Genomic DNA, 26,361 nt, shown 5'->3' with positions numbered 1-26,361 from the left:
TGCCACAGCTATATCAGGTGTATTTAATACACAAAAGGTATAGAAAGTATTTTGCCTACTGTGATACGACCTTTCATGCGGCTTTCCATAGGACGAGCTCTTTGCAAGAAACAAATCCATGAAAAGCTTTCTTCTCTACAAGATGAGCCCAGCTATGAGAGAGGCAGGGGTAGGGGGAACACAGATCTTCCAGAGGGAAGAAATCATGGACTGTATCTATATTTGCAGGTTCTAAAAGTCAGTGGTTATTTTGCCACTTGCACCTGCTGAAGGGTTAAGAAAAAAAGCCTTCAATGTCTTCACTATATTGAGGGATGAGCAGAACCTGAATGGTCTTCTAGAAGCTCATCGGGGTTTCCAGACCTGTGAATAGCTGTGAGGAAACCTCTTAGGGGCCACAAGCTCAACAAGCTAAGATGGAAAATGAGCTAGATGAGGTGGATGTGTCTGACACCATCTGCTATGGATTAATCTATGAGACCAGCACCATCACAACAAAATTGCCCCTTGGAGGTAAAAAGAGACTTTGAGTCATTTAAACAGATTGACACCAGTATGCCCAGGGCCCATCAAGAAACAATTTCCATCCAGCCATGAATATTTACAACTGACGCACATTCCGTTATTTGAAGAAAAGCAGAATTGTTTTGCTCATTTGTTGTTGCTGTTGCCGTTGAAGAAAGGATTTAGCCTGTGTGTTAATTCAGGGAGCATGAAGTGAAGAAGTGGACAGGAATGGAAAACGCACATATTTTGCTCAGAGTGGGGTAGATGAAAGGAGGCTTCATCTCTGCTTGGTTGTATTTCCAGAGAGGAGCCCATTGCAGAGAAACCTGGGCCATCAGGGCCTTTTCACGTGCGGTAGAAGTTGCTCAGTTGCCTGTCCATCACATGAGCCAGCTCTGTGCTGTGATTTCCTCAGTGACTTGAATTTGAGAGGAAAACCAGGAGTCTGTGACTGCTGTTTCATTCGTGTTCTTTCCAAGCAATCCCACACTCATGTAGGGGAGGACAGTCTTGAAGGTCTCCGCTTTGTGGGGCTGAATCCCAAAACAGTGATTCAAAGTGTTTGTTCAACTGAAGGCTCAAGAGAAATTAGTCTTAGGCTGGGAGAAAAGAATAAATAAACCCAAGCAAATGCTCTCTGGTGACTTCACTGCATGTACCGTGAGTAGGAAAATTGAAGGACTCAAATCTCTGCCACTGTGACAGGTAACTTACTTCCAGCAGCTCAAGTAGAAAATGATGAGCTGAAGCCATGGTACAGCAGAGAGGAGAGTGTAATTGCCATGAGGGATCATTCAATGGCAGGCAAAACCCCATCATTGCAGTATGCCATAGGTGGGATGATAAAGGACTAAATTAATTGCAGTGGAAAGTTAAAGACCAATAAGGGAAATTAATGTATGCTTAACCCTTAATTAGCTAAATTTTCAACACCACACTCCACTGCTCCCTGGCACTAAAATGGATGGTATATGTAGACAGATCCATTAGAGACTCTGTATTTCTTCCACCACCACCTGCTACGCTTTGCAAGAGCAGCATGTGTGATCCATCTTTGCCTACCATGCATGAAACAGCAGCATCAGTAGAGCTGTTAACTCAGCAACTGTTTTCCAGTGATGAAGAAACCTGTGAGACCTGAACCAGGGTATCAGAGAGGTTTCAGTTTGATCTCAAATGGTTGATAGCATTGTTTTGGGAGATGGGGGGACTCTAAACCATTTGGAAAGTGATGATTTACTGGGGGGAACGGATGGGATGGACCTTGGATTAGAACAGGATTTTTTTGTTTTCTTCTCTGAAAACATGGACCAGAAATGTTACTGTGAAGTCTGCTTGGAACTGCAATTTCTGTTCAACATAACGGGCACACCGGTTGGATTATATCACCCAAACCTGACATGTTGTCTCCTCCTTTGCTAGGGAGGTGGTGACTGATTACAGCAGCCACAGAGATCTGGTGTATTAATCTTTTTTTTTGAAGCATTTAATGTTTGGGGATTCTTCTATATTTTTTAAGTTACAAGAAACATGTTTTTTCCCAAAAGCTTTCATGAAAGATGCTGCTGTTGTAGCTTCTCCAACAATATTCCCCATCTTTATGTAAAACACTGAAACAGTTCTCATGAGTAGTGTGGCGAGACAGGGTGTGTGTGTCATGCCCTCGTTACAAGAAGGAGTTGCTGTGCCAGATGTTAAGCTTCACACTTGTTCATTGAATAGCACTTGTTGTACTCTACTGTGGCGATGAATCCCACAGCCACCATCCCTTCTCCAGATGCTCCAAGAACACTCTAAGTAGCCATTAACTAATGCTAAATTATGATGGAGCTTCTCCTGAAATACACGACATCCACATGCATAACAAGCGAAATTGTTTCTGTCAAGACAATGACAAGGGATTGCAACAGAATTAACATGAGTGCTGTTTGCTGCTCTACACCAACCGCGATGAGCTCCTTCTAGGGTTCACGTAATTACAGGGACACAAATGACAGCAGAGGGATGCTGTGAGTGAGAAGATGCAGTGCTATAGATGTTTGTTAAGGATGAGCTGTGGGAGAAAGCAAGTCCTGGGCTGAAAACCAATCCTATTTCTATTGAACCCCAGTGGAGTTTGCCTCCCGAAGACAGTTGAGAGTGAAACCATGCTGTTTGCCTCCACAATTGCATCCATCCCTGGAAAAGTCATTCTCTTCTCATTATCACTTGGTAGTACAAAAAGACCCTTAGAGGTCAGTCCTGTGATGATGGCTCTGAACAACTACCTCTGCAGAGAAAAGTAGACCACTAAAGATTTTTCTATGGCGTTCATGCACAATACTCAAAAAAATGTGCAAGTCTCTTATAGTGCCCATAGGACTCTAAAGTTACTAAAACCAGTTTCTCTGCCAGGTACTTTGGTGTTCAGAAACTTGAATTACATCTCTGGTTTGGCAGGAGCAGGGAAGGTGAGACAGAAATGGGAGAAAACTGTGTTTATGGCATGGAGGAAGCAAAGTCCTGAGGCTGGCTCAAAGAAAACCAAATTCAGATCAGAAGCAAGTATGGGTTTTGAAACAGACCCATGAGCTCATGTCCTGGTTTCAGAATCAGTCTGAACGTTTCCATTGGGATTTTTCCATCAGATGCAACCCAGGAGATTTTACATGTGTTTTGAGGCAAACCTGGTATCATTTGTTGTTAAGGTTAACACTGAGTTATATACTCGTATCTGTCTTTCAGTGAATAGGGAGATTTCATACACTAGTCCCCTTGTTCAAAGGGCATGTCTCAGAGCAAGATAGACCATCCTTTGAGCTTTCCGGTTCACTTTTAGCCTTAGTTCATGACTGTGGAATGTTTGAGCAATTTTGCCTCCATTTAAAAGAGAAAAGAGCAGAAGAAGTCTCCAAACCAGTTGGTTTCTACAAGTTTCATGAAAACTGGAAGCTGGAAGGGACCCAAGCTCAAGTCCACAAAGGAGAAGCAGGGTCAGTAAGAGTAGTATACATTTAGTCTGACAGCAACCAGCTGTCCAGCAACATGTGTGCCCCACTTTCTCCAGAAGCAGCCTGGCAACAAGAAGGCAGCTTACACTTTTCTGGCAGTACAGACAGCACAAGGAAGGAAAAACCAGTATGCATTGAGCTGTGCTACCCGTGGGGCATGGAGAAACAACCCAGGGCAGATCTGTGTGCGTGTGGAGGTGGGTACATGAGTATGGATGTTAGCTACTCTTGGTTTATTCTGCTTTGAGCTGGTGGGAGTCCTGAGGAACCTGAGACAAAGCAGGGAGAGGTTAGGAGACAAAATTCTTAGGAAAACAAGCATCATCAGTTCTGTTTCAAAGCAACTTTTTCTATCCCACCACATTGTCCAGAAAGTCCAAGATGCTTCTGCTGGTTGTTATTCAGGAATAGCTTTGCAATATAGTGCTGTATGTACAATAATGGCTACACAGACCACAAGGATCTGGGGTGCCTCATCGTGCTGGATGGTTTATGCAGTAAATGCCCGCAGCCCATCTCTTGGAAAGAAAGTGGGAACATGGAAGGGGGACTGGGAGAAAGGAGACATCCTTTCATTTTTAAGCTAAGGACCAGGCAATGATGTGAATCCCTTTCTTCCCTCCCAAGTTTGGGAAAAGGGGAAAAGTAGGAGTTTAAAGCATTCTAACACTTTCTCTTGCTGAGGTTTGCCATTCTGATTAACCCCTGACCATCCTGGTGTGACTTCTTTTGCACTTATGGCTCTTTCAGAGGTGGGAAAGGCAGAGAGCTTGGTTATGGAGCCCTCCAGCCTTGTTCCTGCTGTGCCCTCTGCTCCGCCCCACAAACAGGAGGCTGTGAGCAGAAATGCTTCCATTTCCCTTCAACACCCAGGTTACCTATTTGATTTGGGAGTTAACTGTTTGACTCCAGCCTGAAGTGTGCCAGCAGCTAATTTCTGTGGGTAGAAAACAGGGATGCTGGTAACTTACCCCGTGGCATGCACAGGACAAAAGGCATGGGTGGGAGCTCCCCTGCACCACTCTCCGTGATGTTCATCACAAAGGCAATGTATATGTGGCTACACTGAAGAAAGACTAGGATAAGACTCCAAAACCCATATGGGGGTGATGCTGCCTCGTCCCACCAGGATCCACTGCAAGCTTAACTCCATGTGCAACAGCTTTCCCCCTCCAACCAACTAGCTCTGTGTCTGCCTAATTCCCATCAGTGAGAGTGCTGCTGTGAACCTGAGCTGCAGGAATTGGGATGCACAAGCTGACTTTAACTTTGCATTGTGCTCCTCAGGGCATGGGGAGGAACAGGCGCCTGCCCAGCTCTGAGCCTCTGTAATACATGTCAGTGCAGCATCTACACTACTCCATTCAGATTGACAATAAAATTGCCAGCTCCTTGGGGCAAGAACTGTCTTCCTGGTTTATATTTATTATCACACATTTAGTTTTAAAATAGATTAAACATTAAATAAGGGAAGGGACTGCTTTTAGCACGGCCTCAGAGAATGACATAGGTTGTGATTTTGTGCAAGACAAGAATATCCATCATTCTTATTTGAAAGGAATTAAAACCAAACAGATTTTCTTCTACAAATGTCTTCACTCAAAATCCATTTTGATAGCCTTGTTTACTGCATTTGCAAGTCAGGTAGACAGTGTACCTGAGCATTCACAGCTATTCCCAGCTCTGCAAACCCCAGATAGTTGCTGCAAGCGCCTGCAGGCTAAACAGCATCCCTAAGTAAAAACATTTGCCTCCACTTTGGAATGCTGTTAAATTTGGAAGGGTCTTTCTAAGCCTAAGTTTGTTCCTCCATTTAGTGTGCTGTGGGTTGTTGGCTGGTACAATTAATTGCAGTGTATTTTCCTCCTATTTTTTGAACCAATCTGTAATGGTACCCCTTGCAGGGGTTAAATTAAAGCTCAGCTACCACAGGTAACATCAACATGTGGCACACTATTTCTAGAGCTCAAGCAAGGACAGTTTAGTCACCAGGGATAGGGAAATGTTTTGTGCATTGATTTTGTGGCAGATCAGGTAGGTACAATCCCCATTTGCAAAGTAATCCTGCGAGCTGCGGAAGAGGTGTGCGAGTTGTTAATTCTGTTGTTGTTAGACCTTTTAGCTTCTGTATTCTGGGTCTTTCACACTTCCTTCTAACAGGAGGAGAAATAAATGTATGAGTCAAGTATGTGCTTGTAATTGAACTTGTCTTTCAAAAAGGACACACACACTTCCATTAAACACAATGAGAACAGAAACCAACATGCTCGGAAAGCCTTCAGTCTGCCCCTCCTCTAAGCTGCATGTCCAAGCAGCTCCATCTCCCTGCAGTGTATCCTGGTCCTAATTAGAATAAGTTCTCTTCACTTTCTTTCCAGGCACATCCAGGCTTGAGATGTTTCCAGCTACTGGGAACTGAGAAGTTCCCCCTCAGGCTGCATCAATGTGATGTGTTTCAGTCAAGATGCTGGTTGCTGTCTCACTGAATAGTTAAGGATGGTAATGATTCAGTGATGCAGATGATGAGTTTTTATTACTTATTACAGCAGTGATGCACTAAACCCCAGTTTTATGCATATAATGCTTGCTAGTTTTGGGGAAACCCAAGTTCCTAAGATCTTCAGCTGGGCAGCCCTTCAGGGATGGTTCCTGTGCCTTTGGTTCCTGAGTTGAGAGACAGTTTCCAGTAACTCCACACTGGGTTTCCCCACCTATTCAGTGCTGGGAGAGGAAGGAAAGTCCAGGGGAAGGGGAGCCTGCTGTTCAGAGTAGTGCCCAGGCCAGTGGAGATCAGGGAGGTTGCTGGGCAGGTAGGCAAGTGGCTGCAGCAGAGGGTATTCCCTAGGGACCATGCTGGCACAGAAACACGGAGTCATGGAATGGTTTGTCTTGGAAGGGAACTTAAAGCTCCTCCAACTCCAACCCCTGCCACGGGCAGGGACCCCTTCCACTGGAGCAGCTTGCTCCAAGCCCCTGTGTCCAACCTGGCCTTGAGCACTGCCAGGGATGGGGCAGCCACAGCTTCTCTGGGCACCCTGTGCCAGCGCCTCAGCACCCTCACAGGGAAGAGCTTCTGCCTAAGAGCTCAGCTCAGTCTCCCCTCGGGCAGGTTCAAGCCATTCCCCTTGGCCTGTCCCTCCAGGCCCTTGTCCCAAGCCCCTCTCCAGGTTTCCTGCAGCCCCTTTAGGCACTGGAGCTGCTCTGAGGTCTCCCCTTAAGAAGCCTCCTCTTCTCCAGGCTGAACCTGCCCAGTGCTCTCAGCCTGTATCCATAAGCGATGTGCTCCAGCCCATGTTCAGCTCATTTCCTGCAGGCACCAGGGAGTTATCAGATGTGTCTTTGGTCCTTTAGACCAACTTGTACTGGGTGTGAAGGGCTCATTGGTGGCTGTGAGCTGGGCAGACTTTCTACTGGTGGAAGCAATATAAAGGTCTTCAGCCGAGTCCAAGGATGAAGAGGAATGTGTGTTTGTCTGCTCCTCACAGTAAAAACAAGACACAGCACAGGAAGATCAACATCAAGCTTTTGTTCAGCTTACCACATTTTGCAGGGATGACAGAATGGATCCCCAAGTGCAGCATCACATGAATCCCCCTTGGGGAACCCAAGCTCTGGTCTATCAATGCCAGTTCAGCTGGGGGTTCTCTGCAAAATGTGCCAGTTTGTGCAGCACAGATTGCCATGGGAAAGCACAAGCATGTCTAATGGTGCGAGGTGCTACTCTCCAAACCCTGACATCAACTGCCTGCTCTGCTGCATGTGTGATCTTAACTCCAAGAAAGGGTTAGAATTCAAGAGCATGAGGGACACTTGTATGAGCCTTCATTGCTGGTAATAATGCTTAGCTCTATTCTTTCCCTCTTTTTCATGCCAGACTGTCATAAAAAGACACTTCCATGCTGAATTCCACAGCTTTCCTCCTGCCTTTGCTAGTAACACAGAATTACCTGTTCCTTTAGAATTCTGAGGTTTAGGAAGTAGATAAAGTACACTTAAAAACCCAACCCCAACTGTGAAGCAAATACTGCTTTCGTCTCAGGAAACCATTCCTTTGACTTCTTATTTTGAGCTCCATCATGGATGCTTTGCAATGACAACTTTGTGGAAAAGGAGATTACCCTGGTTTGGGCTGGGATGGAGTTAATTTACTCCGTCAGCTCCTAGGAGCTGACACAGTGCTGTGGTTTGGATTTAGGATGCCAATAACATTGATAACACAGGGATGCTGTAGTTGTTGCTGAGCAGGGCTGACCCTAACTAAGGACTTTTGAGTGTCCCATGCTCTTCAGTGAGGGGTGGGCACAAGAATCTAGGAGGGAGCACAGCCAGGACAGTGACCTGAACTGGCCAAAAGGATATTCCAAACCAGAGGATGACAGGCTCAGGATAGAAGCTGGGATAGTGGTTGGCTGGGAAGGGTTTATCGCTGCTCAGGATGGGATTGGCGTCGGTCAGCGGGTGGTGAACAGCTGTATAGAGCATCACTTAGGTTTCATGAAGTTTATTCCCCTTTCTATTTTTACTACCTCCTTTTCACTAAAATTATTATGTCTATTACGATAATTATAATTATTAAATTTCGCTGTAGTTCAGTTATTAAACTGTTCTTAGCTCAGGGGCTTTCCCTTTTCCCAGTCCTCCTCCTATCTCCTGGGGCAAAGAGGAGTGAGTGTGCCTGGTGCTTATGTGCCAGCTGGATTAAACCTTGCCAGAGGTTAACTGCTAAGGTTAAAACAGGTTCAAGCATTATCCAGAGTACCCTTGGCAAAAGCAGAAGTGTTGTAGTGGGTCTCATTCATCATTGCCTGACTGCTTAAAGTGGTGGAGTTGCTCATTATTGTTTTTATATGCCTTTACAAGAGCTGCAAAAGAGCCAAAGAGTAAAGTACCATGGTTTTCCTCCCTTAACCCACACTCAACAGGGAGCAATAATATTTAAGACCTCAGAGTGCAATGTAAAAGGTTTCTTCTTCAGAAACCAAATTCCCCTGCATGAGCCACATGGAACAGCTCAGGCTCAGCTCCAGAGAGGAGGTTTCTGTTGCTTTGTTGAGTTGTCTACAAAAGCATTTTGGAGCTGGTAGCAGGGAGCTGTTATTGCCAGCTGTTGTTGCCAGACCTGCTTTCATGAAACCATTGTCTATCCCTAAGCCAACCGGCGGCTTTTCTCCTCATCAATCCTGCCAAAGCATTTTACTCCTTGTTCATTCCCCATGCTACATGCATTGGCATAGAGTCATTTAAGCTGGGTGCCCCACGAAGCCAACTTACTGGCTGGAGTGGCTGGAATTCCTTTGTGCTGCTCTTCAGGTGCTTTTGTACTCACCTATGATCCCTCTCAGTCTCTGGGCATCTCCTGCTGGCACTGACATCGAACTGGTAGGAGTGGGATAGATTGAGGTTCCCCTCCTCTGGAAACATCAGTTTCAAGCCCTCTTCAACAGCTTGGCAAGCTGGTGAAGATGCTCTTCCCTTTCTCTGACAGGTAGACCCCCTCAGCCCTCAACAGACCAAGTTTCTCAAATCCAGTCCCATGGTCTAAGTAGCTGAACCCCTCTGCTGAATCACCAGATTTGACTGGTCCTTTCAAACAGCTTCCCTTGGACCAGGAGAACTGATGAGAAAACTCCCTGTGTTCTGTAGTCTCTCACCATTCTCCCAGGGCTTTTAAATCCATCATGATAGCCCTCAGACTGCTCCTGGCTGTGTCCCTGGTGCCCATGTGAAACAACAGCAGTGGATAACAGTGAGTGGAGTGCATGAGGCTTGCTTGTTCTTGGTGACATCCCTCATAGTCCCCTGGTAGGCAGCGCACCTCTCTCAAGAACACATCAGCTTGGTACATCCACCCCTCTCAGAAGAGTACCTTGCCAAGGATCTTTACAAAGCTGTTTCTTATGGAGATGAGGATCTGTTGATGCCAGTGGAGAAAGCAGTGGGGAATGGCAGTGCAGAGTGAACAGTTAAGTCTCATGAGTTCAAAAGCAGCTGAACCCAAAGTGGAAAAGGTACAGAGAGACTACAAGGAAGATTAAGGAAAAAGTACCTATTGTAGAAGGGAGGATTATAAGAATTCAGCTTGTTTAAGCCCAGGCAATGGCTGTGTGAAGGGCTGTGGTTACTCTGTAGAAAATATGTCAAGGGGATAAGCTCTGAGAGGGAAACAGCTATTTCAGCTAAATGATGATGCTGGCTTTAGAGCAAAGGTGTAAGTTGGTCACATAACTTTATGATGGAAGTTAGGAAGGGTTTTTTTAATGATTGAAGGAATGAACTCCTGAAAGAGCTGCTCACTGGGAATAATGGGGATCATCTCTTGTGGATGGGATTATATCATGTTGTCAGTAACAGGAGGCTTCATTCAAGGACCTCTCCAATTTGATGCTACAGAAGGAACAGATTGGATGTACACCTAGGTTGTGGGAGTTGGGCACATCCAATGCAGGTTCATCAAGGAAAGGTGGGTGCCTGGGAAGCCTGGAAAAACTTAGTCATAGCCTGGAAAACCCTTTCTCCTGGTTCTTGGAGACACATGGTGTGAATTCTGTGGATTCCATCGGGGAAGAGTTCTACACAAGCTTGTTAGATCTGGAAAGTTGATTCACTTGGACCTTGCCTATGTCTGGGTGGAGATATTAATGTTTAGTCTATAAGGGTGCAAGTCCTTTGTGTGCTTAACTGTGTCCAGTGCTGTTTGAAGATCCCATGTAAAGGCTAAAGGAGCTTCCATGGTTGAGGGTTTTCATGTTGCTATGAGCACCTACAAAAATGTGAGTGCAAGACCAGTGCTGCAGACACTATCCAGTCTGACCAGGTCTCACACTTACATGTTAACTTCAAATTGAGTACATCATTGAGTGTTATTCAATGTTTTCACCTTCAAGTGGTGGTAAGAAGGTCCTGAGAGTTTTGCTAATGGACAGTCTGACTGAAATCAAGTCACTAGATGTGGTGGGACTTTATCATCTATATTGATATAGCATCTGTGAATGCTGTTGCATTAGACACTGCAAAAAGATGGATCAGAAACATGGTGTCTCCCCTCTACTGCTTAAAAATAGGATAATGTTCTCTCTGATTTAAGAGGTGTCTGAGAAGAGAGAAAAAGATGAGAAAGCATCCAAGAAATTGATTCTGACCAATAGCTTTCCAAAATACAACAGAGAGCCAAATGGAAACCTTATTTGAAAGTGCAATAATACACTCCCTCTAGAAATGAGTTACTTGGTCTTGCTTTTATCCACCTGGGAACTCTGATTGCTCATGAACCAGAGCACCTGGTCTATTATCCCATAATAAGTGAGAGCAAATGCACTGCTTTTCATTACAAAGCAAGGCTCCCCTGCAGGGCTGCTGCACACACTGGGATATACTGCAGAAGAGGAAAGACGTTTGGAAGTTTGCCCTCAGGTTTCCTAGAGAGAGAAGGCTGTGGTAGGAGGGAGAGAAATAGTCACTCTGCCCACCAGGGTTTCCCTCCCATGGCTAAAAAGTGATTGTTGTTGCTATTAATTAGAGCTGTATGGAAACATTCACAGGCAAACCTGGAGCCACATCAAACCTGCCTTGCAGGGACGTGTTACAGGCTTAAACTGCAAATCAGCTCCCTTGAAAGATGTACTGTAATGCCTGAAGGGGGGGAGTGAGTGAGTGAGCTGGAGGGCTGGAATCAAGTGATGTGGGAATGCATTTAGGACAAACCGAGGGCCAGATGTGGACTAATTAAGACTCACTTTCTGTTGTATTAGGGGATGTGATCTGGGACTGGCATCCCAGGTCTGTACTGAATGGGCAGATCAAGCTCCTGATTTTGCTTCGAGTCCATTTTGTCCCCTTTTGAATCCTAAATTTTGTGCTCAAAAGCTCCACTCTAAGTGAGGACAGCAGTGACTCTACTAACGCCACCCTGTGCTGCAGTCAGAGCTGGTACTACTGAAACCCTCTGCTAGATTCACTCTGCAACCCATCTCCAGAAGTATTACTCTGATGCAAATGAGAAGTACGATCAGATCTTGGAAGAGAAGGAAAATTAGGGATGCTCTGCTTAACCAATGCAAGGAGAGAGACTAAAAACTAAACCCATATTGGTTCCTTGATGCAAAGTAGAATAAAGCTATTTGAATGGATGAGGGTGGCTTTACCAGAGTTCCCTTGGACATTGAAATCACCTCTTGGTCAGCAGTGAAAGGTTCATGCTGATGTAAATGCAGCAGGACAGAAGCATGGAGGGTCTGCCCAAGCCAACAGTTCAACATCAACCCTGAGGTACGTGTCAGACTGGAATGTGAGAGAGTTTTCTATCTCTTGCTGGTGTGTTCCAGATCATTTGCTTTGACTGTGTGCATATGTTTTCGATCCACCAGCACCTTTAAGCAGTCACTTATAATTCACATTTGCTGGGTTTTAATGAATGTTTGTTCACTGGAGCATTTTCCAGGGAGTGTGCGTGGTGTGCAGAGCCAGCCCACATCCCAGCAGCCTCCAACACAAGCTAAGGCGAGGAATCAAGCTCAGAATCAAATCAAGAATGTATTATGTGACGTGCACCACCTGCAGTGTGAGACAGAGGGGGACTCTCTGGATGGGAGTCTTGCAGGAGAGTCCTAGCAGCCATGCAGATTGAGCACTTCCTGCCAAATGCAGTGGAAAATCCCAGGGATAATCAGGAACCCACTGAAATCCCCTTAAAATCCAAATATAGTCTCAGCCACTGCCATGCTGAAGCTCCTCAGTCTTCTGTTCCACCACAAGGTTTATTCTCTGGGTTGCTATTACCATCATCTAGATGGAGAAGGGAAGCAAAGCAGGGTCTATTGATTGCTTGTTGAGAAACATCCCAGGAGTCCCAGATGTTCAGGAGAGTACTGAGAGACAGAAAGGGTACAGACAGAGCCAGGACTGAATGTGATTCTTAAGAAGATCCAGGGCTCATGCAAAAGAGGGAATGCAAGGGCTCTGTGGGTACTTCAGAGAGTGTTGGGAGCCCAATCCGCTTTGTTGACAGAGCGAGCAATGCAAATTCGTAATTACTCTAGATAAACACGTTCAAGTTAATTACTTCTCCCATTTGACGGCTGTGCAAATGATGCAATGACTAATTGAGGCTGCTCTCCTTTCTTCCTTGCTGGGAAAGCCAAGGCTGCGGCATGTGCTTGGGAAGGATGTGTCAGGAAAGCCAAGGAGCAGATGGAAGAGTGGATGTCAACGTCAAGCAGCTCTCAGTCTTGCTGGGGGCATGAAGCTGTGACAAGGAAACTGGACTGGGATTTCAGAAGCTTTTCCTTCTGTCTCTTTGCCTTCAAATACAGCTGATACTCGGACAAAACCAGCCTGACTTTAAAGTAGGTCAGACTCTGGAGAAAAGTCATCTCAGGATGCTCTGTAGAAAGAGAAATACATGTCAGTGTGACACTTCTCTGTATGGTGGCTTTTAATAGAGTTGCTCTCCATTTACTGAGCCATGTGACTCAAACAGTGGCTGTAACACAGGAGAAATGCTGCATTCAGCTGGGACAACCCATGGGTCACAAATCCCACCTGAAGGGATGAAAGCATCATCTCAAAGAGAGATGGGGACAGAGCAAGAGAAGTATGGAAATGCAGGTTCAGATTCTCAAATTGCTTCCCAAAAAATGGACTTGGAAAAGCACCAGGGTCTTTGCCATCTTTTTAGTAGATTTGGGATCCCCAAAACCCAGTTTTGCACTCAGCCTCTAGTGTGTCTCATTAAGTAATCCCAGGTTGTTTTTTTTATAGTCTATCAGCTATTTAGTCTGGACTATTTTAATAGCATGAAAGCATCCTGGACACTGTTTCTTAGACACATAATTAGCAGTTCTGCGTTTTGAACAGCTTGTTAGCAGTTTGGGAATCGGCAACACCAGGATTTCAAGCACCTGCTCAGCAGCTGTGAGCTTCGGATCCTCCCTTTTAGCAGTCCATGGTTGTTTTAAACCTGTTTTTCAGGGAAGACTTTGCATTAGAATCATAGAATCCCAGACTGATTTGGGTTGAAGGGACCTTAAAGCTCATCCAGTTATAACCCCCCTCCACAGGCAAGGACATCTTCCACTAGAGCAGTTTGCTTCAAGCCCCTGTGTCCAACCTGGCCTTGAACACTGCAGGGATGGGGCAGCCACAGCTTCTCTGGGCACCCTGTGACAGCGCCTCAGCACCCTCATAGGGAAGAACTTCTTCCTTATATCCGACCTGAACTTCCCCTGTTTAAGTTTTAACCCCTTGTCCTGTCACTACAGTCCCTAATGAAGACTCCCTCCCCAGTATCCCTATAGGCCCCCTTCAGACACTGGAAGCTGCTCTGAGGTCTCCACGCAGCTTCTCTTCTCCAGGCTGAACAGCCCCAACTTTCTCAGCCTGTCTTCATACAGGAGGTGCTCCAGCCCCTGATCAACCTCGTGGGCTCCTCTGGTCTTGCTCCAACAGCTCCATGTCCTTTTCATACTGAGGACACCCGACCTGCACACAGTGCTGCAAGTGAGGTCTCACGAGAGCAGAGCAGGGGAGCAGGATCACCTCCTTCCACCTGCTGCTCATGTTTGGAGAGAAACTCACATTTTGTCTCCTGCCATTCCGCAGCAGCCAAATCCTTCTGCTTTGTTTTGCTGGGAGGCAGCAGTCCCAGGCACTGCGATGGCTGAGCTGCAGTTTGTCCTGTTTGCTTTGTGCTCTGGAATCTGCATTTAGCTTAACACAGTAAGCCAATCTGTTTCCCAAACCCAGCTGCAGCTACAACCCTTGGCAGCGCTGCTGGTCTGACACCACTCTCAGGCTCTTTGGGAAGGCAGTGAAGAGGAGCGGAGAGGAGGAAGAAGATGGAAAAGCAGATCAGCACAGCACTTGTGAGTGTCTTTCCTTCTCCCAGAACCACCCACCATTCAATAGAAACACAAAAGAGAAGAGAAAAACAATATTTGCTGACTCTCAGGGGAATGCGAGGCTGAAGCAAACGCCGTGTGAGGGATCTATGCATTATTTATGGCTCTGTGCAGTGTGTTATCCCCTGCTGGATGGGCAAGTTTTCTTGTTCAGAGAGATGCTCTTAACAGACACTTTAAACCCCAATCCCTCTTTTCTCCACTGAGCTGAGGCTGTAGGACATGAAGGCACAGCTGAGGTCCCTTCATCTCCCCAGGGAAAAGCAGCCAGATGGATTTGTCAGACCAATCGCACATGGGATGTGGACCCACCACCCTGGAGAGCACATCTTGCTGCTGCTCTCCATTAGAGCCAGCAGAGCTCTGCTGAGCCAGGCAGCAATTAGCTCTGTATTCTCCCTGTCTAGACAGGCCTTGGAAATGGTGCTTGAGTTGAGATCTTCCAGCTGGGATAGGTTTGGTTCCCAGCCTCGCTTCATGGCTTCCCTTGGAAATGCTGCTGCTTTGTGATGGGGCCCTGTACTGCTGGACCCCAGCCCAGGCAAACCTGCTTTTCAAACTAATGCAAGCTGGTTTGCTCCATAGTGCATGTAAAATAAATCAGAATAAAAAGCAGAGCAACGTGAAGGTAACACTGATGTGGGCTTGATTGCGTTTCACTTCTTTATTACCATAAAATATGAATCTACATTATAACACGATAGGGTTTTATACTGTGTTATACTAGGCTTCAAATATTACAAAGAGCTTGGATTAAATATGACAATAAATATTTTTGACATATGTATATTAAGTGGGTATTTAGTATAAATCAGGTGGTTTTGTTATCATAAAACACCATCAATATTTCAGTACAGCAACATGTTAAATGCGAAAGGGATTAAAGCGATGAATTGCAACTCTTTTACCTACCTACAATTAAAAACCTCAGCAATTTCGTATTACATGTAGGTAGAGAAGGGCTCTCTGTGAGTACAGATATCCCCAAAGCCCCTCCATCAGCTGGCAGCCACCTGAGCCTCCTGACACAGCCATCATGGGTGTGTATGCCATAAACCACCTAAACATACATGTAGACCCTGGGTTGTTACTAGTGCCTAATGCTTTCCTTGGTGGTAGGAACTGCTCACAGTGACAGCCTGGGACAGGAGGAGTTTATGTTGCTTGGTTTTGTCTTTGGGTGTTTGATTTCTGAAGAAGGCGATGGGTTTTGTTTGACTTCAGAGAGCCTGAGGAAATGGAGCAGAGAGAAACCTGGGGAGGCAGGCAGCTCTGTTGCCTTCCTGGTAAAACCTCCTTAAAGCTCCTCTGGCCTGATTCAGATGTAGCAAAACTCTCTGAAGCAGCTTTGGGTTGAGATGTGGTCACAAATGCCACAGGGATGAGGGCTGCATCTGCCAGCGGAAGGTGAGATCCATCTGGAAACCCCAGTGCAATCTGCTCTGCTGTCCGTCCCTGTGTCTGTAGGGCTGCTGCTGTCTCTATTTATTGGGCAAGGCACAGCCCCAGGGAAAGCCTAGGGAAAAAGCAGCAAAGCAAGCAGTGTGAAGTGCTGGGAGGCAGCAGGCACCTCTGGTGCTGCAGTGGAATGTTGTTTAAGGAGCCGTGAAGACTTTCCCAGCCAGATCCCGACAGATTTGGGCTCAGACAGCCCAGCAGATCTTCCCAATACATCCTTCAAGGGATGCAGTAAAGAAAAGGGCCCTGCAAACCTCTTTACTTTGCTCTTGGTGCACACCTTCAGGGTTAGACATAGAGCTGGGTTCATCAGAGAGGGATGTGGGCTGCAGCAAAGACTCATGGATCACTTCCCATGCATCCCTGCTGCCCCAAGCCTTGCCAGGGGAGCAGGTTGTGCCCGGGGCACATTTCTCCTCCAATATCCATGCTCTGGGCTCAGGGACTGGGAGAGCCCAACATTTCAGAACCTGTTCATGGGAGATGGCCAAAGCTATGGGGGGACAAAGCAGGGGTTCTGGGGTCTGAGTCTCACACTCATGCAGGCACATCTGTGCTGCAGAAGTTGATAGCATCAGTTCTTTCCATTCAGGAATAGCATTGCTGAAGCTGTTCTTTAAAGGCAGGTGAACAGATCCTACTCTTGGCTAGGGAGCCTTTTAGTGGCTGGGACCTCTCACACTTCCATTACTTGGGCAGCAGTTCTCTCTGCAATCGCATACACATATGGTGCAAGGAGGAACTGTGAATGCTCTTGAAGGTGCTCAGGCAGAAAGCCCAAGCAAGAAATCCCACAGTCAAGAGCAATCCCAAAAGCTTCCTTTTTCCTGTACACCAGGACTATTCATTCTGCACAGAGACCAAGTCTCATAGTTGGGTTCATCTGGTGGTTACGTGCGATGAGGTGTTACATCCATGCGGAATCCACTCTTGGCTCCATTAGTGACAGTGCTTCTGAAGCAATTTTGAGCCAGCAGCTCCAAGGAAGTGCTTGATTTCTGAGCTCCTCTCCTTAAAGTAGAGCTTCCCCAAGCAGAAGGGGAAACTCTGAATCTTTCTGTCATCATTAAAACAGGATTAATGTAAATGTGAGTTTTTAATCAGTGGACCATAAACCTGCCTCCTCCCTGAGGGCTGATTTCTCTGTTATTTTATCGGTTGGGAAGGTATGAAACAGAGAAGAGAATTCTTTTGGCTCTGTGAACCATCTGTGATAGAGCAAACTGTCCCCTGAATCCCAGCCCGATTGTTTAACCATTGCAAAAGCCCCTGGTTAAGAACTGCCATGGTGATGTACAACCAAAGAAATCACTGTGGCTTCCAATGCAAAGATAACCTCCTGAGCTGGATACACTGGCATATATGATGGGGTCAAGTGGGTGTTTAGAGCTTGGCCCCTCTCCTGAACTACTGGTGTCTTCTCAGCCGCTTTGGAGCCAAGGAGGAATTCGTTTTCCTGGAGGTATTTGTTAAAGGCTCCATAGCACTGCAATGAAAAGCACTACAGATTTGTCAGCGTGGCCCTGGCAAGACATCTCATAGGAAAACACCATTTTTCCTCCCTCTTCAAGGATCTCACACATTTTATTCCTCCCATACCCACACAAGGCAAGGGTCAGACTTATGATGAAGAAGAAACACCTTCCTCACCCCTTCCAAGAGGCTTTCATCACTGAAGATGCACTGCAAATAAACCTTGTTTCCTCTCACAGCTGCGGGTTTTATGTTCTGGGCTGAAGAGATAAACTAACTCCCTACTTGCAACAGAGAGCGTTTGTAGCATTTATTTCCAACCCTCTCCCCGCACACACCCACCCTGGCATGACAAATAAGAGCTTGTAATTCTCTGGGAGGCATGCTTTATGGGAAGCAATGCATTTTCCTGTCCAAGCAGCTAAATATTATGTAGCTCAGTGGCTGATACGAGGTTCGGGCAGTATATTCCCTGGCAGAGTTGCCACGATTTTCCAATTCACTGAGCTAATACGGGATGATTAAGAGAACTCTTCCTTACTGGCTTCTCCTGTAATTTTTCCCCCTGCACCATGTAATTGATTCCCAATTTACTTCTGCACAAATGGGTTTGTTTCTCCCTTCTCCCTATAGGTCTGTTTTCTTTCTTGCGCAGTTGTGGTGACCACGTCCCATGGAGAAGTTTCAGGGAGCACGTTTCTGTGTGTGTCTCAGTCCTGGTTAGGTTCACTGCTCTCAGCCCTGGGAAACCTGGAGAATATCATCTACTTCTGCTGTGACCTTAACTCTTTTAAGCTATTTTTGCACCAAAGCACACATTGTCCAGGAGAGGAGGGTATGATGCAGATGATCCTCAGTATCTGAGACATGATTCTTACTTGTATCCAGGTCAATGTTGAGGACTTTTATTGAGGTTAGTCTTGTACTGAGGACTTGGATTGAGGTTAGCCAGCTCCCAAGTGGTGATCTGCATTGACCACCTTGCACTGCTTTGTTTAATACACATCCGGGTCCATCAGCCCAAGGGCTCAGTAAATAACACTGTTTCAGTGGGATTTATCAGCATGTTTACTTCCTTCTATATCCTCATGCAATCTCTGTTGCTGATACTGGCTTTAACTAGCTAATATCATTGTCTTAATGTAATTTGGATGCTGTCCTTCAGTTAACAGGTTATAATACAGCTATTTTGCAGTGCAGATACTGTCCTGTCCTTCACCCTGGGAAATTAGGTACGCCAGCTCCTACATACATTGTGTAACAGCCCATCTCAAAATGTATTGATGTTTCTCTGCTCTTCATCACTGTCTTCATGCTCCCTTGGTGGTGGTACCAGTGTCACTGACCCAGCATGAGCTGGTTACGGTTTTGCTTCTAGTCTCAGCAGGGCATAAGGAGTGTAACAGAAGTACAAGCATGTCAAAGAATTAGGAGACTGTTAACAGGTTTTTTTTTGCTTCTGGGAGAGAAAGCATTAAATATAGAGACATTGTTCTGAGTTCCAGAAAAGGCAGAATTAATAAAGGTACTTTCTGTTTTTATTTGGGAGCACAGAAGAGATGTGTCATGCAGGGGAATCAGGTAGCTTGATTCTCCTGTGGCTTTTATTCACTCACTGAATTTACTAGAGGATGAGAGTGCAAGTGACTGAAGGGCAGGCTATGTATACACTGTAAATCGATGTGGTAGCACAGCATAGAAACAAATTCCCTTTTGTACTATAGGAGTGGGATAATATTCAACACCAGAGGTAATGGCAGCTACATAACAATTGAGATAGAGAACACCATAATATTACCAATGTAGTCTTGATGACTATCACTGAATTCCGAAGACACATTATCCTCTTCTTTGCATTTTATGACTGTGCTCATGTTTATGCTATTTCTACTATGTGATGAGAACACTGGTTAGAGAAGAGAGGAGGAAGAAACAGGGGTAATCACTGGCCTAGGGACAAGTATAGGACACCACTTGTAATAGAGCAAGGATAAAGACAAAGGCAGACCAAGGCAAAGCATTTCAAATAGGGATAGAAGAATATTAATGCACTTTTACATGGAGAAATTCTGGTCACATGAACAAAAAATCATAGAAGAAATATATTTCCCTTGGCATTCCTTAGGTTGCCTGTTCCCCTGTTCCACTGGCAACACCCAGAATACACTATCCTGGCAGTAGCAGTAAATCCTTTGCAATGGCAAACACAGAACCAGTGGGCAAAATCACCATTTTACTGGTAGGGGTTGAGTTTGCCTGTGAATGGATGATTCCTGACCAGCAGTTCTGCACACAAACTGGCCAAAGGCAAAGGTGGTGGTAAGGAAGCAGAATCTTACACTAGGGGAGCCCTTAAGCATATAAATTAGTGGTGTCGTAACTGTGTCCCAGCAAAGCTAGCAGGATGAAAGCTGGGATAGCTACTAAAACCCATGTTACACTGATGCTCCCGATGTTTACCACAGTTTGGAAGGAACCTGAAGTCCAAGACAAGAGTAATCCCAGCACAGGATTAACTTCAGCATAGGCAGAGAGGGACAATGGAGCAGCAGGAGCCTGCCTGGGGAGGTCTCAGTGATGCTTACAAGTAATTTCTGACTGGGGTTGCTCCATGCTGGGTAGGAGCTCAGCTGCATCTAATGCAAACTCAGAGGTGACAGCACTTAAGGGACCTTGAGCAGGACCCTGGCAGCCATCCCATGCAGTGAATGGCCATGACAGCCTATTACCCAGTGATTTTGCTTCAAGGCTTTAGCTAATATAAGAGCAATTTATCTGTGCTGTAGTCTGTCCTTGCACATAAGGCATCATTTGCCCCTGTTATAAACATGAGATTGGAAACAAGGTCTCTTACATAAAGGCCTGAAATCTAGATAGAAGCTGAAGTGAATCCTTGGTTGTCCCATGAGGGGCTCTGGCCTTTCAGTAGTAATTAATTTAGTTCTGCTTCGCTCTGGGGATGCAAATTACACCTCTTCATTGAATTTGTAGCTCTGCCTCCCTGCTGGCCCCCAGATACGGTCATCACTCATTAATTACTGCACAACATCCTTCTCCTCTCCAAAGGCATTTCACCAGATAGGCAGACAGTGGCTCTATAATCAAAGCAGTTTGTGATGGGAGATCAGGTTGGGTTGGAGCTTCAGGTACCATGGAGGAAAGCTTAATGTGTTTGTTCCACATGTACAGTTAACTTTCCCACAGCACAACGCCATAGGCCTTTAATTCCTGAATACAGTCAGGAATCTTTGGCTTTGCATCCCACAAAAGGGTTTGTGTGGAGCTTTTGCCCCATTTTGGGATTATAACTTGAAAGACGACACAGGTGGCACATGGTGAGACAATATACTGGAAGAAAGAAATGGGCTTTCTAATACAGTTTCCTCTAATACAGTTTCCTCTAGAATAAAGGGGATTGCTGCATTTTTGCCCTATCCTGACTGCACAGAGAAGCAGCTCATTTCTGTCAGCTAGAAGTCATGAGAAAGCAAAGGGAGGAAGACAAAAAGGGACAACAAACCACTACTGAAGGGGTTTTTAACAACAAGAGGGAGGAGAAAAGTATCTTCTGTCCTTGGTGTCGTGCCATGTTAGCAGCATCATAGCTCTAACAGGATTCGGGAAAGTAGAAGACAAAGATAGCAAAAGAAATGAATCTCAGTCAAGAAGGGCTATGATCATTAAGTGAATTTTAACCTAGCCTGAAGCTATGCACTGCAAACATCTTAAAACATAACCTCTCTGTGACCTTGAAAGAGATTTTTTTCCTATTTGAAAATAAAATTCAGAAGGGGAGAAAGGAGAAAATTGATAGAATAAGCATTCCAGACTTTAAACACAGACATTATTGAACACAGCCAACATTAATCTTTCTCAATCCCTCATGTATTTTCTCATGAGAAAACCTTATCAACTGTTCCATCGTATTTGCATTTGGGAGAGTGGTTGACAGGCAGCTACGGCACTAGATTAAGCATCAAGATTTGCAAGACTTGGTATAAGCAGAATGAAATGAAGGCCCAGGCTTAGGGGCTGTGCTCTTACCTGTTTGGAATGCAGATCCATGCACTGCATTGCTTGCCAACACCTCAAAGCTAAAAATAGGAACATTTCTTTCACAGCTGGAGTGCAGGAAGTATCTGAGTGGGGCCATTACAGAGTTTCATGGGTAAATGTCTCCTTTGGTTAGCTGTACACGACCAGCTGGCATCAATGACAGAAGTAATGAGCAGCATCAGATACATTGGAGAACCTGTAGAACAGAGTTGGCCCAGAGCCTACAGATATTGAATGTGAGATCAGAGAGGACAAATGGAACCTCAGAGGTGCTCCTGTTGGAAGCATAACATTAGGCAGGGAGCACATGGCCTCTGAGCACCATGGGGAAAGAAATACTTTGGCTACCACCTCTATCCTTTCTGATATGAATTTTGGTTTAGGGTAAGTTCCTGGCAAGCCTGCTCAAAGGTTGGCTGGGGAGAGCAAAGGTTATCATGGTTGCTAAAGGGAAGGGAAGGTGACGAACACACCACACTTAGGACAACTTTTATACCTTATTGCATGAACAATCCATTTTGTTGGATGAATTCATCCACTTCCACCTCTTTAGGTTGGGACCCATCTGACTTGCCTCCAATGTCATGTTTCCAGGTGAGGTGATGGATGGGCCATCAAGTTCTGGAGACAAGACTCTGCTCTCAGCAATGATAACTTTTTGACTGCCTTCCCACCTCCTCCATCTCATTGTCCACAGCCATATCTGGATTACTTGATCCCCAGCAGAGAAGGACGCCTAAGGGCTCTGCGCACATTTGGGAGTCTTCCACACTCTTCCTGACCTCTGCCACATAACGATGAACTGGATGATGGCTGCAGCCTGCCAGGAAGAAGAGGAAGACAACTTCACATGCTCTGAAGCTAATGAGCTGCAGAAAAACGATGACACCTTTTCAGCCTTGTTTCAATTGGCCACAAACATTGATCATGGCTGATGATCCAAGAGAGTCCATACTGCTCTCCTTCTCTCTGATCCCATAGTGGCCACAAGCACAGGCAGTGGGAACCTGGGAACCTTTCAAGGGATGTCACAACAGGTCTTTCTCAGCCTTGCTGAAGTAACTGCAACAGTGGAGGATATAACCCACTGCCTCAGAGATGGCTGGCAGGCTCTACTCTGAGCTTTATTGGTAGGACCTTCTCATTGAAGTAGCACTGGTTTGGATTGCTCTTGATATAGTACACATTGTTACAGCTTCACTACCTTGCTGTGTTCATTTGGGGCAAATAACTAGGAATAGGCCTTTTCCCTTTTGAATTTACATTAGGATAGTTCTTTCTGCATGTATGTTGGTGAGAAGTCACCTCTCCTCAATTACATTTGTAAGCAGCACAATCATGGTGAAATGCCTATTTACAGCCAGACTTACTCTTTTTTAACAGGTCCATGCAGAGCAGCTCTTGCTTCTGGCAGGAACAGCCAAACACCCCCTCAGCAAATGCTAGAGCCAGTAGGCATCCAACTTCTCCACTTCCTTCTGAAGGTTCAGCTATTCTGCAGCTTGAGGTCCATAAGTGAGGTCCTGACGCCCACTGAGGAGGTGAAAGGCAGAGTGCTTGCGGTAACGTATATCCTAGGAGGAGTTAAGTCTTGCTGTGTTTGAGATGCTCTGAATGATGCATCTCGGACGTGGTTGCAGTCTGTCCTTGATGTGCTGGAGCAGAACACTGTGGTAGTGTCAAAGCACTAAGACCAGCCTTAATGGTTTGTTGTTTGCTCTGGAGGGAAAGGGGGCGGTGAGGTAGAAGAGTTAGAAGGGAAGAGTGATAAAGCTCTTCATGCCAAAGGGAAAGGAGATCGACCCAAAAACTATGGATACACCTAAGCCAGGCAGAATGGGATGTTGGCATGGGAGGAGCAAGGATTATGTTAGTGTCATGTGTTTCCTTTCTCCACAGCTGCCACTGGATGGGAGTAACATGCATCACCAAACACCACAGCTATGTGGTGTGGCCATGCAGGGAGAAGGAGAAGCACTGAACTCCATACTTGACACCATTCCAAGCTTGGACCAGCCATCCCAAAGAGGGATGTCACTCTGGGTATCTCTACCATATGAGATGCCACCTACTCAGTCATTGCCCATAAGAAGAGGACAGTGGTTCAGGACTTACTGCATGAGGAGCAGAGCACCCACAACACTGAATACCTGACGGTCTTGTCAAGAGTCATTTAATAGTCTGTGTTTTAAGAGAAGAATCCAATTTGGGATCTCAGACAGCCTTTGGATGTCATCTTTCCCTATTCCCCAAAACATTTCTCACCTCTAGATTAAGGAATACCTAAATGTTGAAAACCAGACCTCTTCTACCAGCTTTCAGAAGACCCAGCTGCTGCATGACAGCCTTAGATTTTCATCTGAAAGCTTTTTCCAAACACAGCTCATCACCATCTTCATCATTGTTTTTTCTGGCCCACATGGCCTCTGAATTGCAGACACTGAAATACTCCTGAAAGCATCCCTCTGATCCTCATTCCAGTAGTTGTAGTAGGATCTCTCGCATTGCTATGGTACATTGGGTTGATGATAATATAGCGTGTGTGCTTCAGGTGCAGCATGCGTAGGAGAAACTGGTCTCCCATGAGACATCTCCTGTGTTGCTTCTAGGTGGTGATATTTGACTGATGGCCGCAAGATCTGACCCTTGGTTGTAGGCATATCTGGTTCTTGTTCAGTTCTCCAGTTCAGAACGTCCTCTTACTCTGTAGCACCATGTTCCTGTCTGGGTTGAGAATGTAGACTGCAGAATTTGCTGATAAAGGTGAATGAAACCCCTCTTTAGAGACATTAGCATGCAATCTGCTTTCATTTCTGCTTAGGCACCCGCGGTGTATGCTAAAAGGGAGCAATTTATTCTCCTCTGATTCAATACAGAATGAGCTGGAAACACAGAATATTTATCTGGGTGTTTTGCAAATGATACTTGCTGTGAATGTACACTGATGGTAACTGCAGAGGACATCACCAGAAATTATCTCTTCTGGATGATGCTTGATTTCTCCCCACCACACATAAGCTGCTTTCTCTCTGTGAGCAACAAATTGGTTCCCACAGCCTGTTGTCTTTTGCAGCATCACCTGGAAACAGGGAGCATGGTGGCTCTTCAGATCCAGAACTCTGCCCTTTATGAGTCTTCTGGAGCATCCCTCCAGCTGCCAGACATGGAACCGAAGGAGGACAAATCTTTAATACCAGGATGGGGAAAAACTGGGGATATTTGTCATTACCATCTAATATTTCAGGAAGCTGTGGAAATCAGGAGCATGTTTCTCTTGCCTCATAATCATCTGGAGGAATTCTGCTGCAGAGGAGAGGTATTTCCCAACCATGAAATTAGAATATAGGTATTTGAGGAGATGATGCAGGCTCTGAAGCTCAAGAGCCTGTTTTTCTTCTTGTGTTACTTCATACAGATCCAACCAGACAGGCCAGTCTGCATGGACCCAGGCCAAGGACTGCACTTGCTAGAAGGTGCTGCGGAGATTTCATGTTCCCAGAGAAATGAGGCATCATCCGAGAAATCTGTGCCTGGTTCTGAAAGAGAAAGATACTGCTTTGCTTTACATCCCAGTTACTTCAGTAACTGCACAGAAGTCATATCCAAACCAGTGTCCTGCCATGGCAGTGGTCTTTGCATTAGCTGGACTGGATCTGGGAAGTGATCTAAAAGGAGCTATGAGCTCTTGTTACCACATTCTGGCTCGCACAGTCAAGAGATGTGAACAACACAAATCGTTCTGCTTGGTGGGATGCTGAGCTGTCCCTCAGTCATTGAAATGCACTACCCTGACCCATTTCCTTGGCAAACTTCCCAGGGAAGCAGGTCGCTGGACAACAAAAGCCCGTTAATTGGGTTTGCAAGCTGCCCTGCTAAACTAGATTTGTTTGGGACTTGAAGCATTGCAAAGCCTTGTGTGAAACGATGGGAGACTTGGAGGGAGGCAGAGGGTCACGTTAGCAGATGGAGGCAAGTGTTAACATCCTACAGCACCAACAAACACATGCCTGGGGTAGCCTGGAAGAGACAACATGGGATGGACAGTCCCAGTAAGGCTCTGGGGAAGGGACATGGACAAGACTCTTGGACAAGACCATATTAATATTGCATAGCAGAAGCTGGTGGATTGGGAGATAATTGCATGCCCATAGAGAAATCCTTGGGAGCTATGTGGGCTCTGGAGCTGTTGTCCTGCACAGCTTCCATTGAGAAAGTTCCTCTGGTTCACAAGCAGAGCTGACTCAGCTCTGGTTATGTCTGTTTTACTGGGGTTTGGGGCTAAAAGGCAAGGTTTGAGAAAAGTCTTCTTCAATAAGAGAAGTTTAAGAGTAGGAATATTCTGTCTGCCATTGGTACAGCAAAATCTTGGTGGTTTCTGGTGAGCTTTTCCTTTCCTTTTTTAACCTCCCTTTTAAGAATCCCCTACTCAGAATAAAGCATCTCAATTCTCTCTTCCTCTCCCCTGTTTTAATTTGGGCTTGGTTTTGTTTATTCAAACTCAGCAAATAATAGCTGCAAAAAGCTGGGATTTGTCAGAGGGGGGTGATAAGGTTTTATAAGCCAAAATGCGGCAGCTTTCTGCAACCTCAGACCTGAGTCCAGCTCTTCACCTTTGCCAGGGATTGAAATTCCCTTTGAACCCACCTTGAGCTGAGTAAAGAAGCAGTTGGATGGTAGGCTGGTGATTCTAGAGGGAGAGGGGGGAAATAACTGGTGTTCAAGGTATGAAGACAGAAAAATAACTGGAAGAATACTTGAGAAACTAACTGAAAACCGCTCTCACAATTCCAGCATTTCTGGAGTGATTTGCCGTTAATACAAAGTGCAACTGAAAGCAGCTTTGAAATTAAACATCATTCCAAATGAAATAGAACCCAAGCTTGTTTTTTACTCCAAGTGCCAGATTGACACGAATATTAAACACTGAAATGTTTATAGCCTCCTTTCTTCCCAATTAACAGCTTGAGTTTACAACATGTGTT

The 26,361-nt window shown here is 45.6% G+C and overlaps 1 protein-coding gene across 2 annotated transcripts in view; it reads left to right on the top strand.

Annotated features, from left to right (window-relative positions):
- The window catches only part of LOC133218840 (acid-sensing ion channel 2-like), a 33,280-nt gene extending 7,462 nt beyond the window's left edge, over positions 1-25,818 (top strand). Inside the window, exons 2-3 of one of the 2 annotated variants that reach the window (XR_009727281.1) lie at positions 22,763-22,941; positions 23,279-25,818. Coding sequence is in view for 1 of the 2 variants with exons in the window: in XM_061365636.1 (XP_061221620.1) it covers positions 22,763-22,825 (63 nt within the window). In the remaining variant the exon portion in view is untranslated. Of the gene's footprint in view, positions 1-22,762; positions 23,246-23,278 lie in introns of those variants that run through there. The other variant, XM_061365636.1, reaches the window with a different exon arrangement.
- Positions 25,819-26,361: the final 543 nt, after the last annotated feature.

Source organism: Neopsephotus bourkii, unplaced genomic scaffold, assembly GCF_033783945.1.
Source record: "Neopsephotus bourkii isolate Nb327-2 ecotype Australia unplaced genomic scaffold, CSIRO-AGI_Nbou_v1 NB_1288, whole genome shotgun sequence".
In the NCBI taxonomy this organism is placed as follows: Eukaryota; Metazoa; Chordata; class Aves; order Psittaciformes; family Psittacidae; genus Neopsephotus; species Neopsephotus bourkii.
Note: the sequence above shows the minus strand (reverse complement) of the source record. Positions and strands in the feature narration are given on the sequence as shown.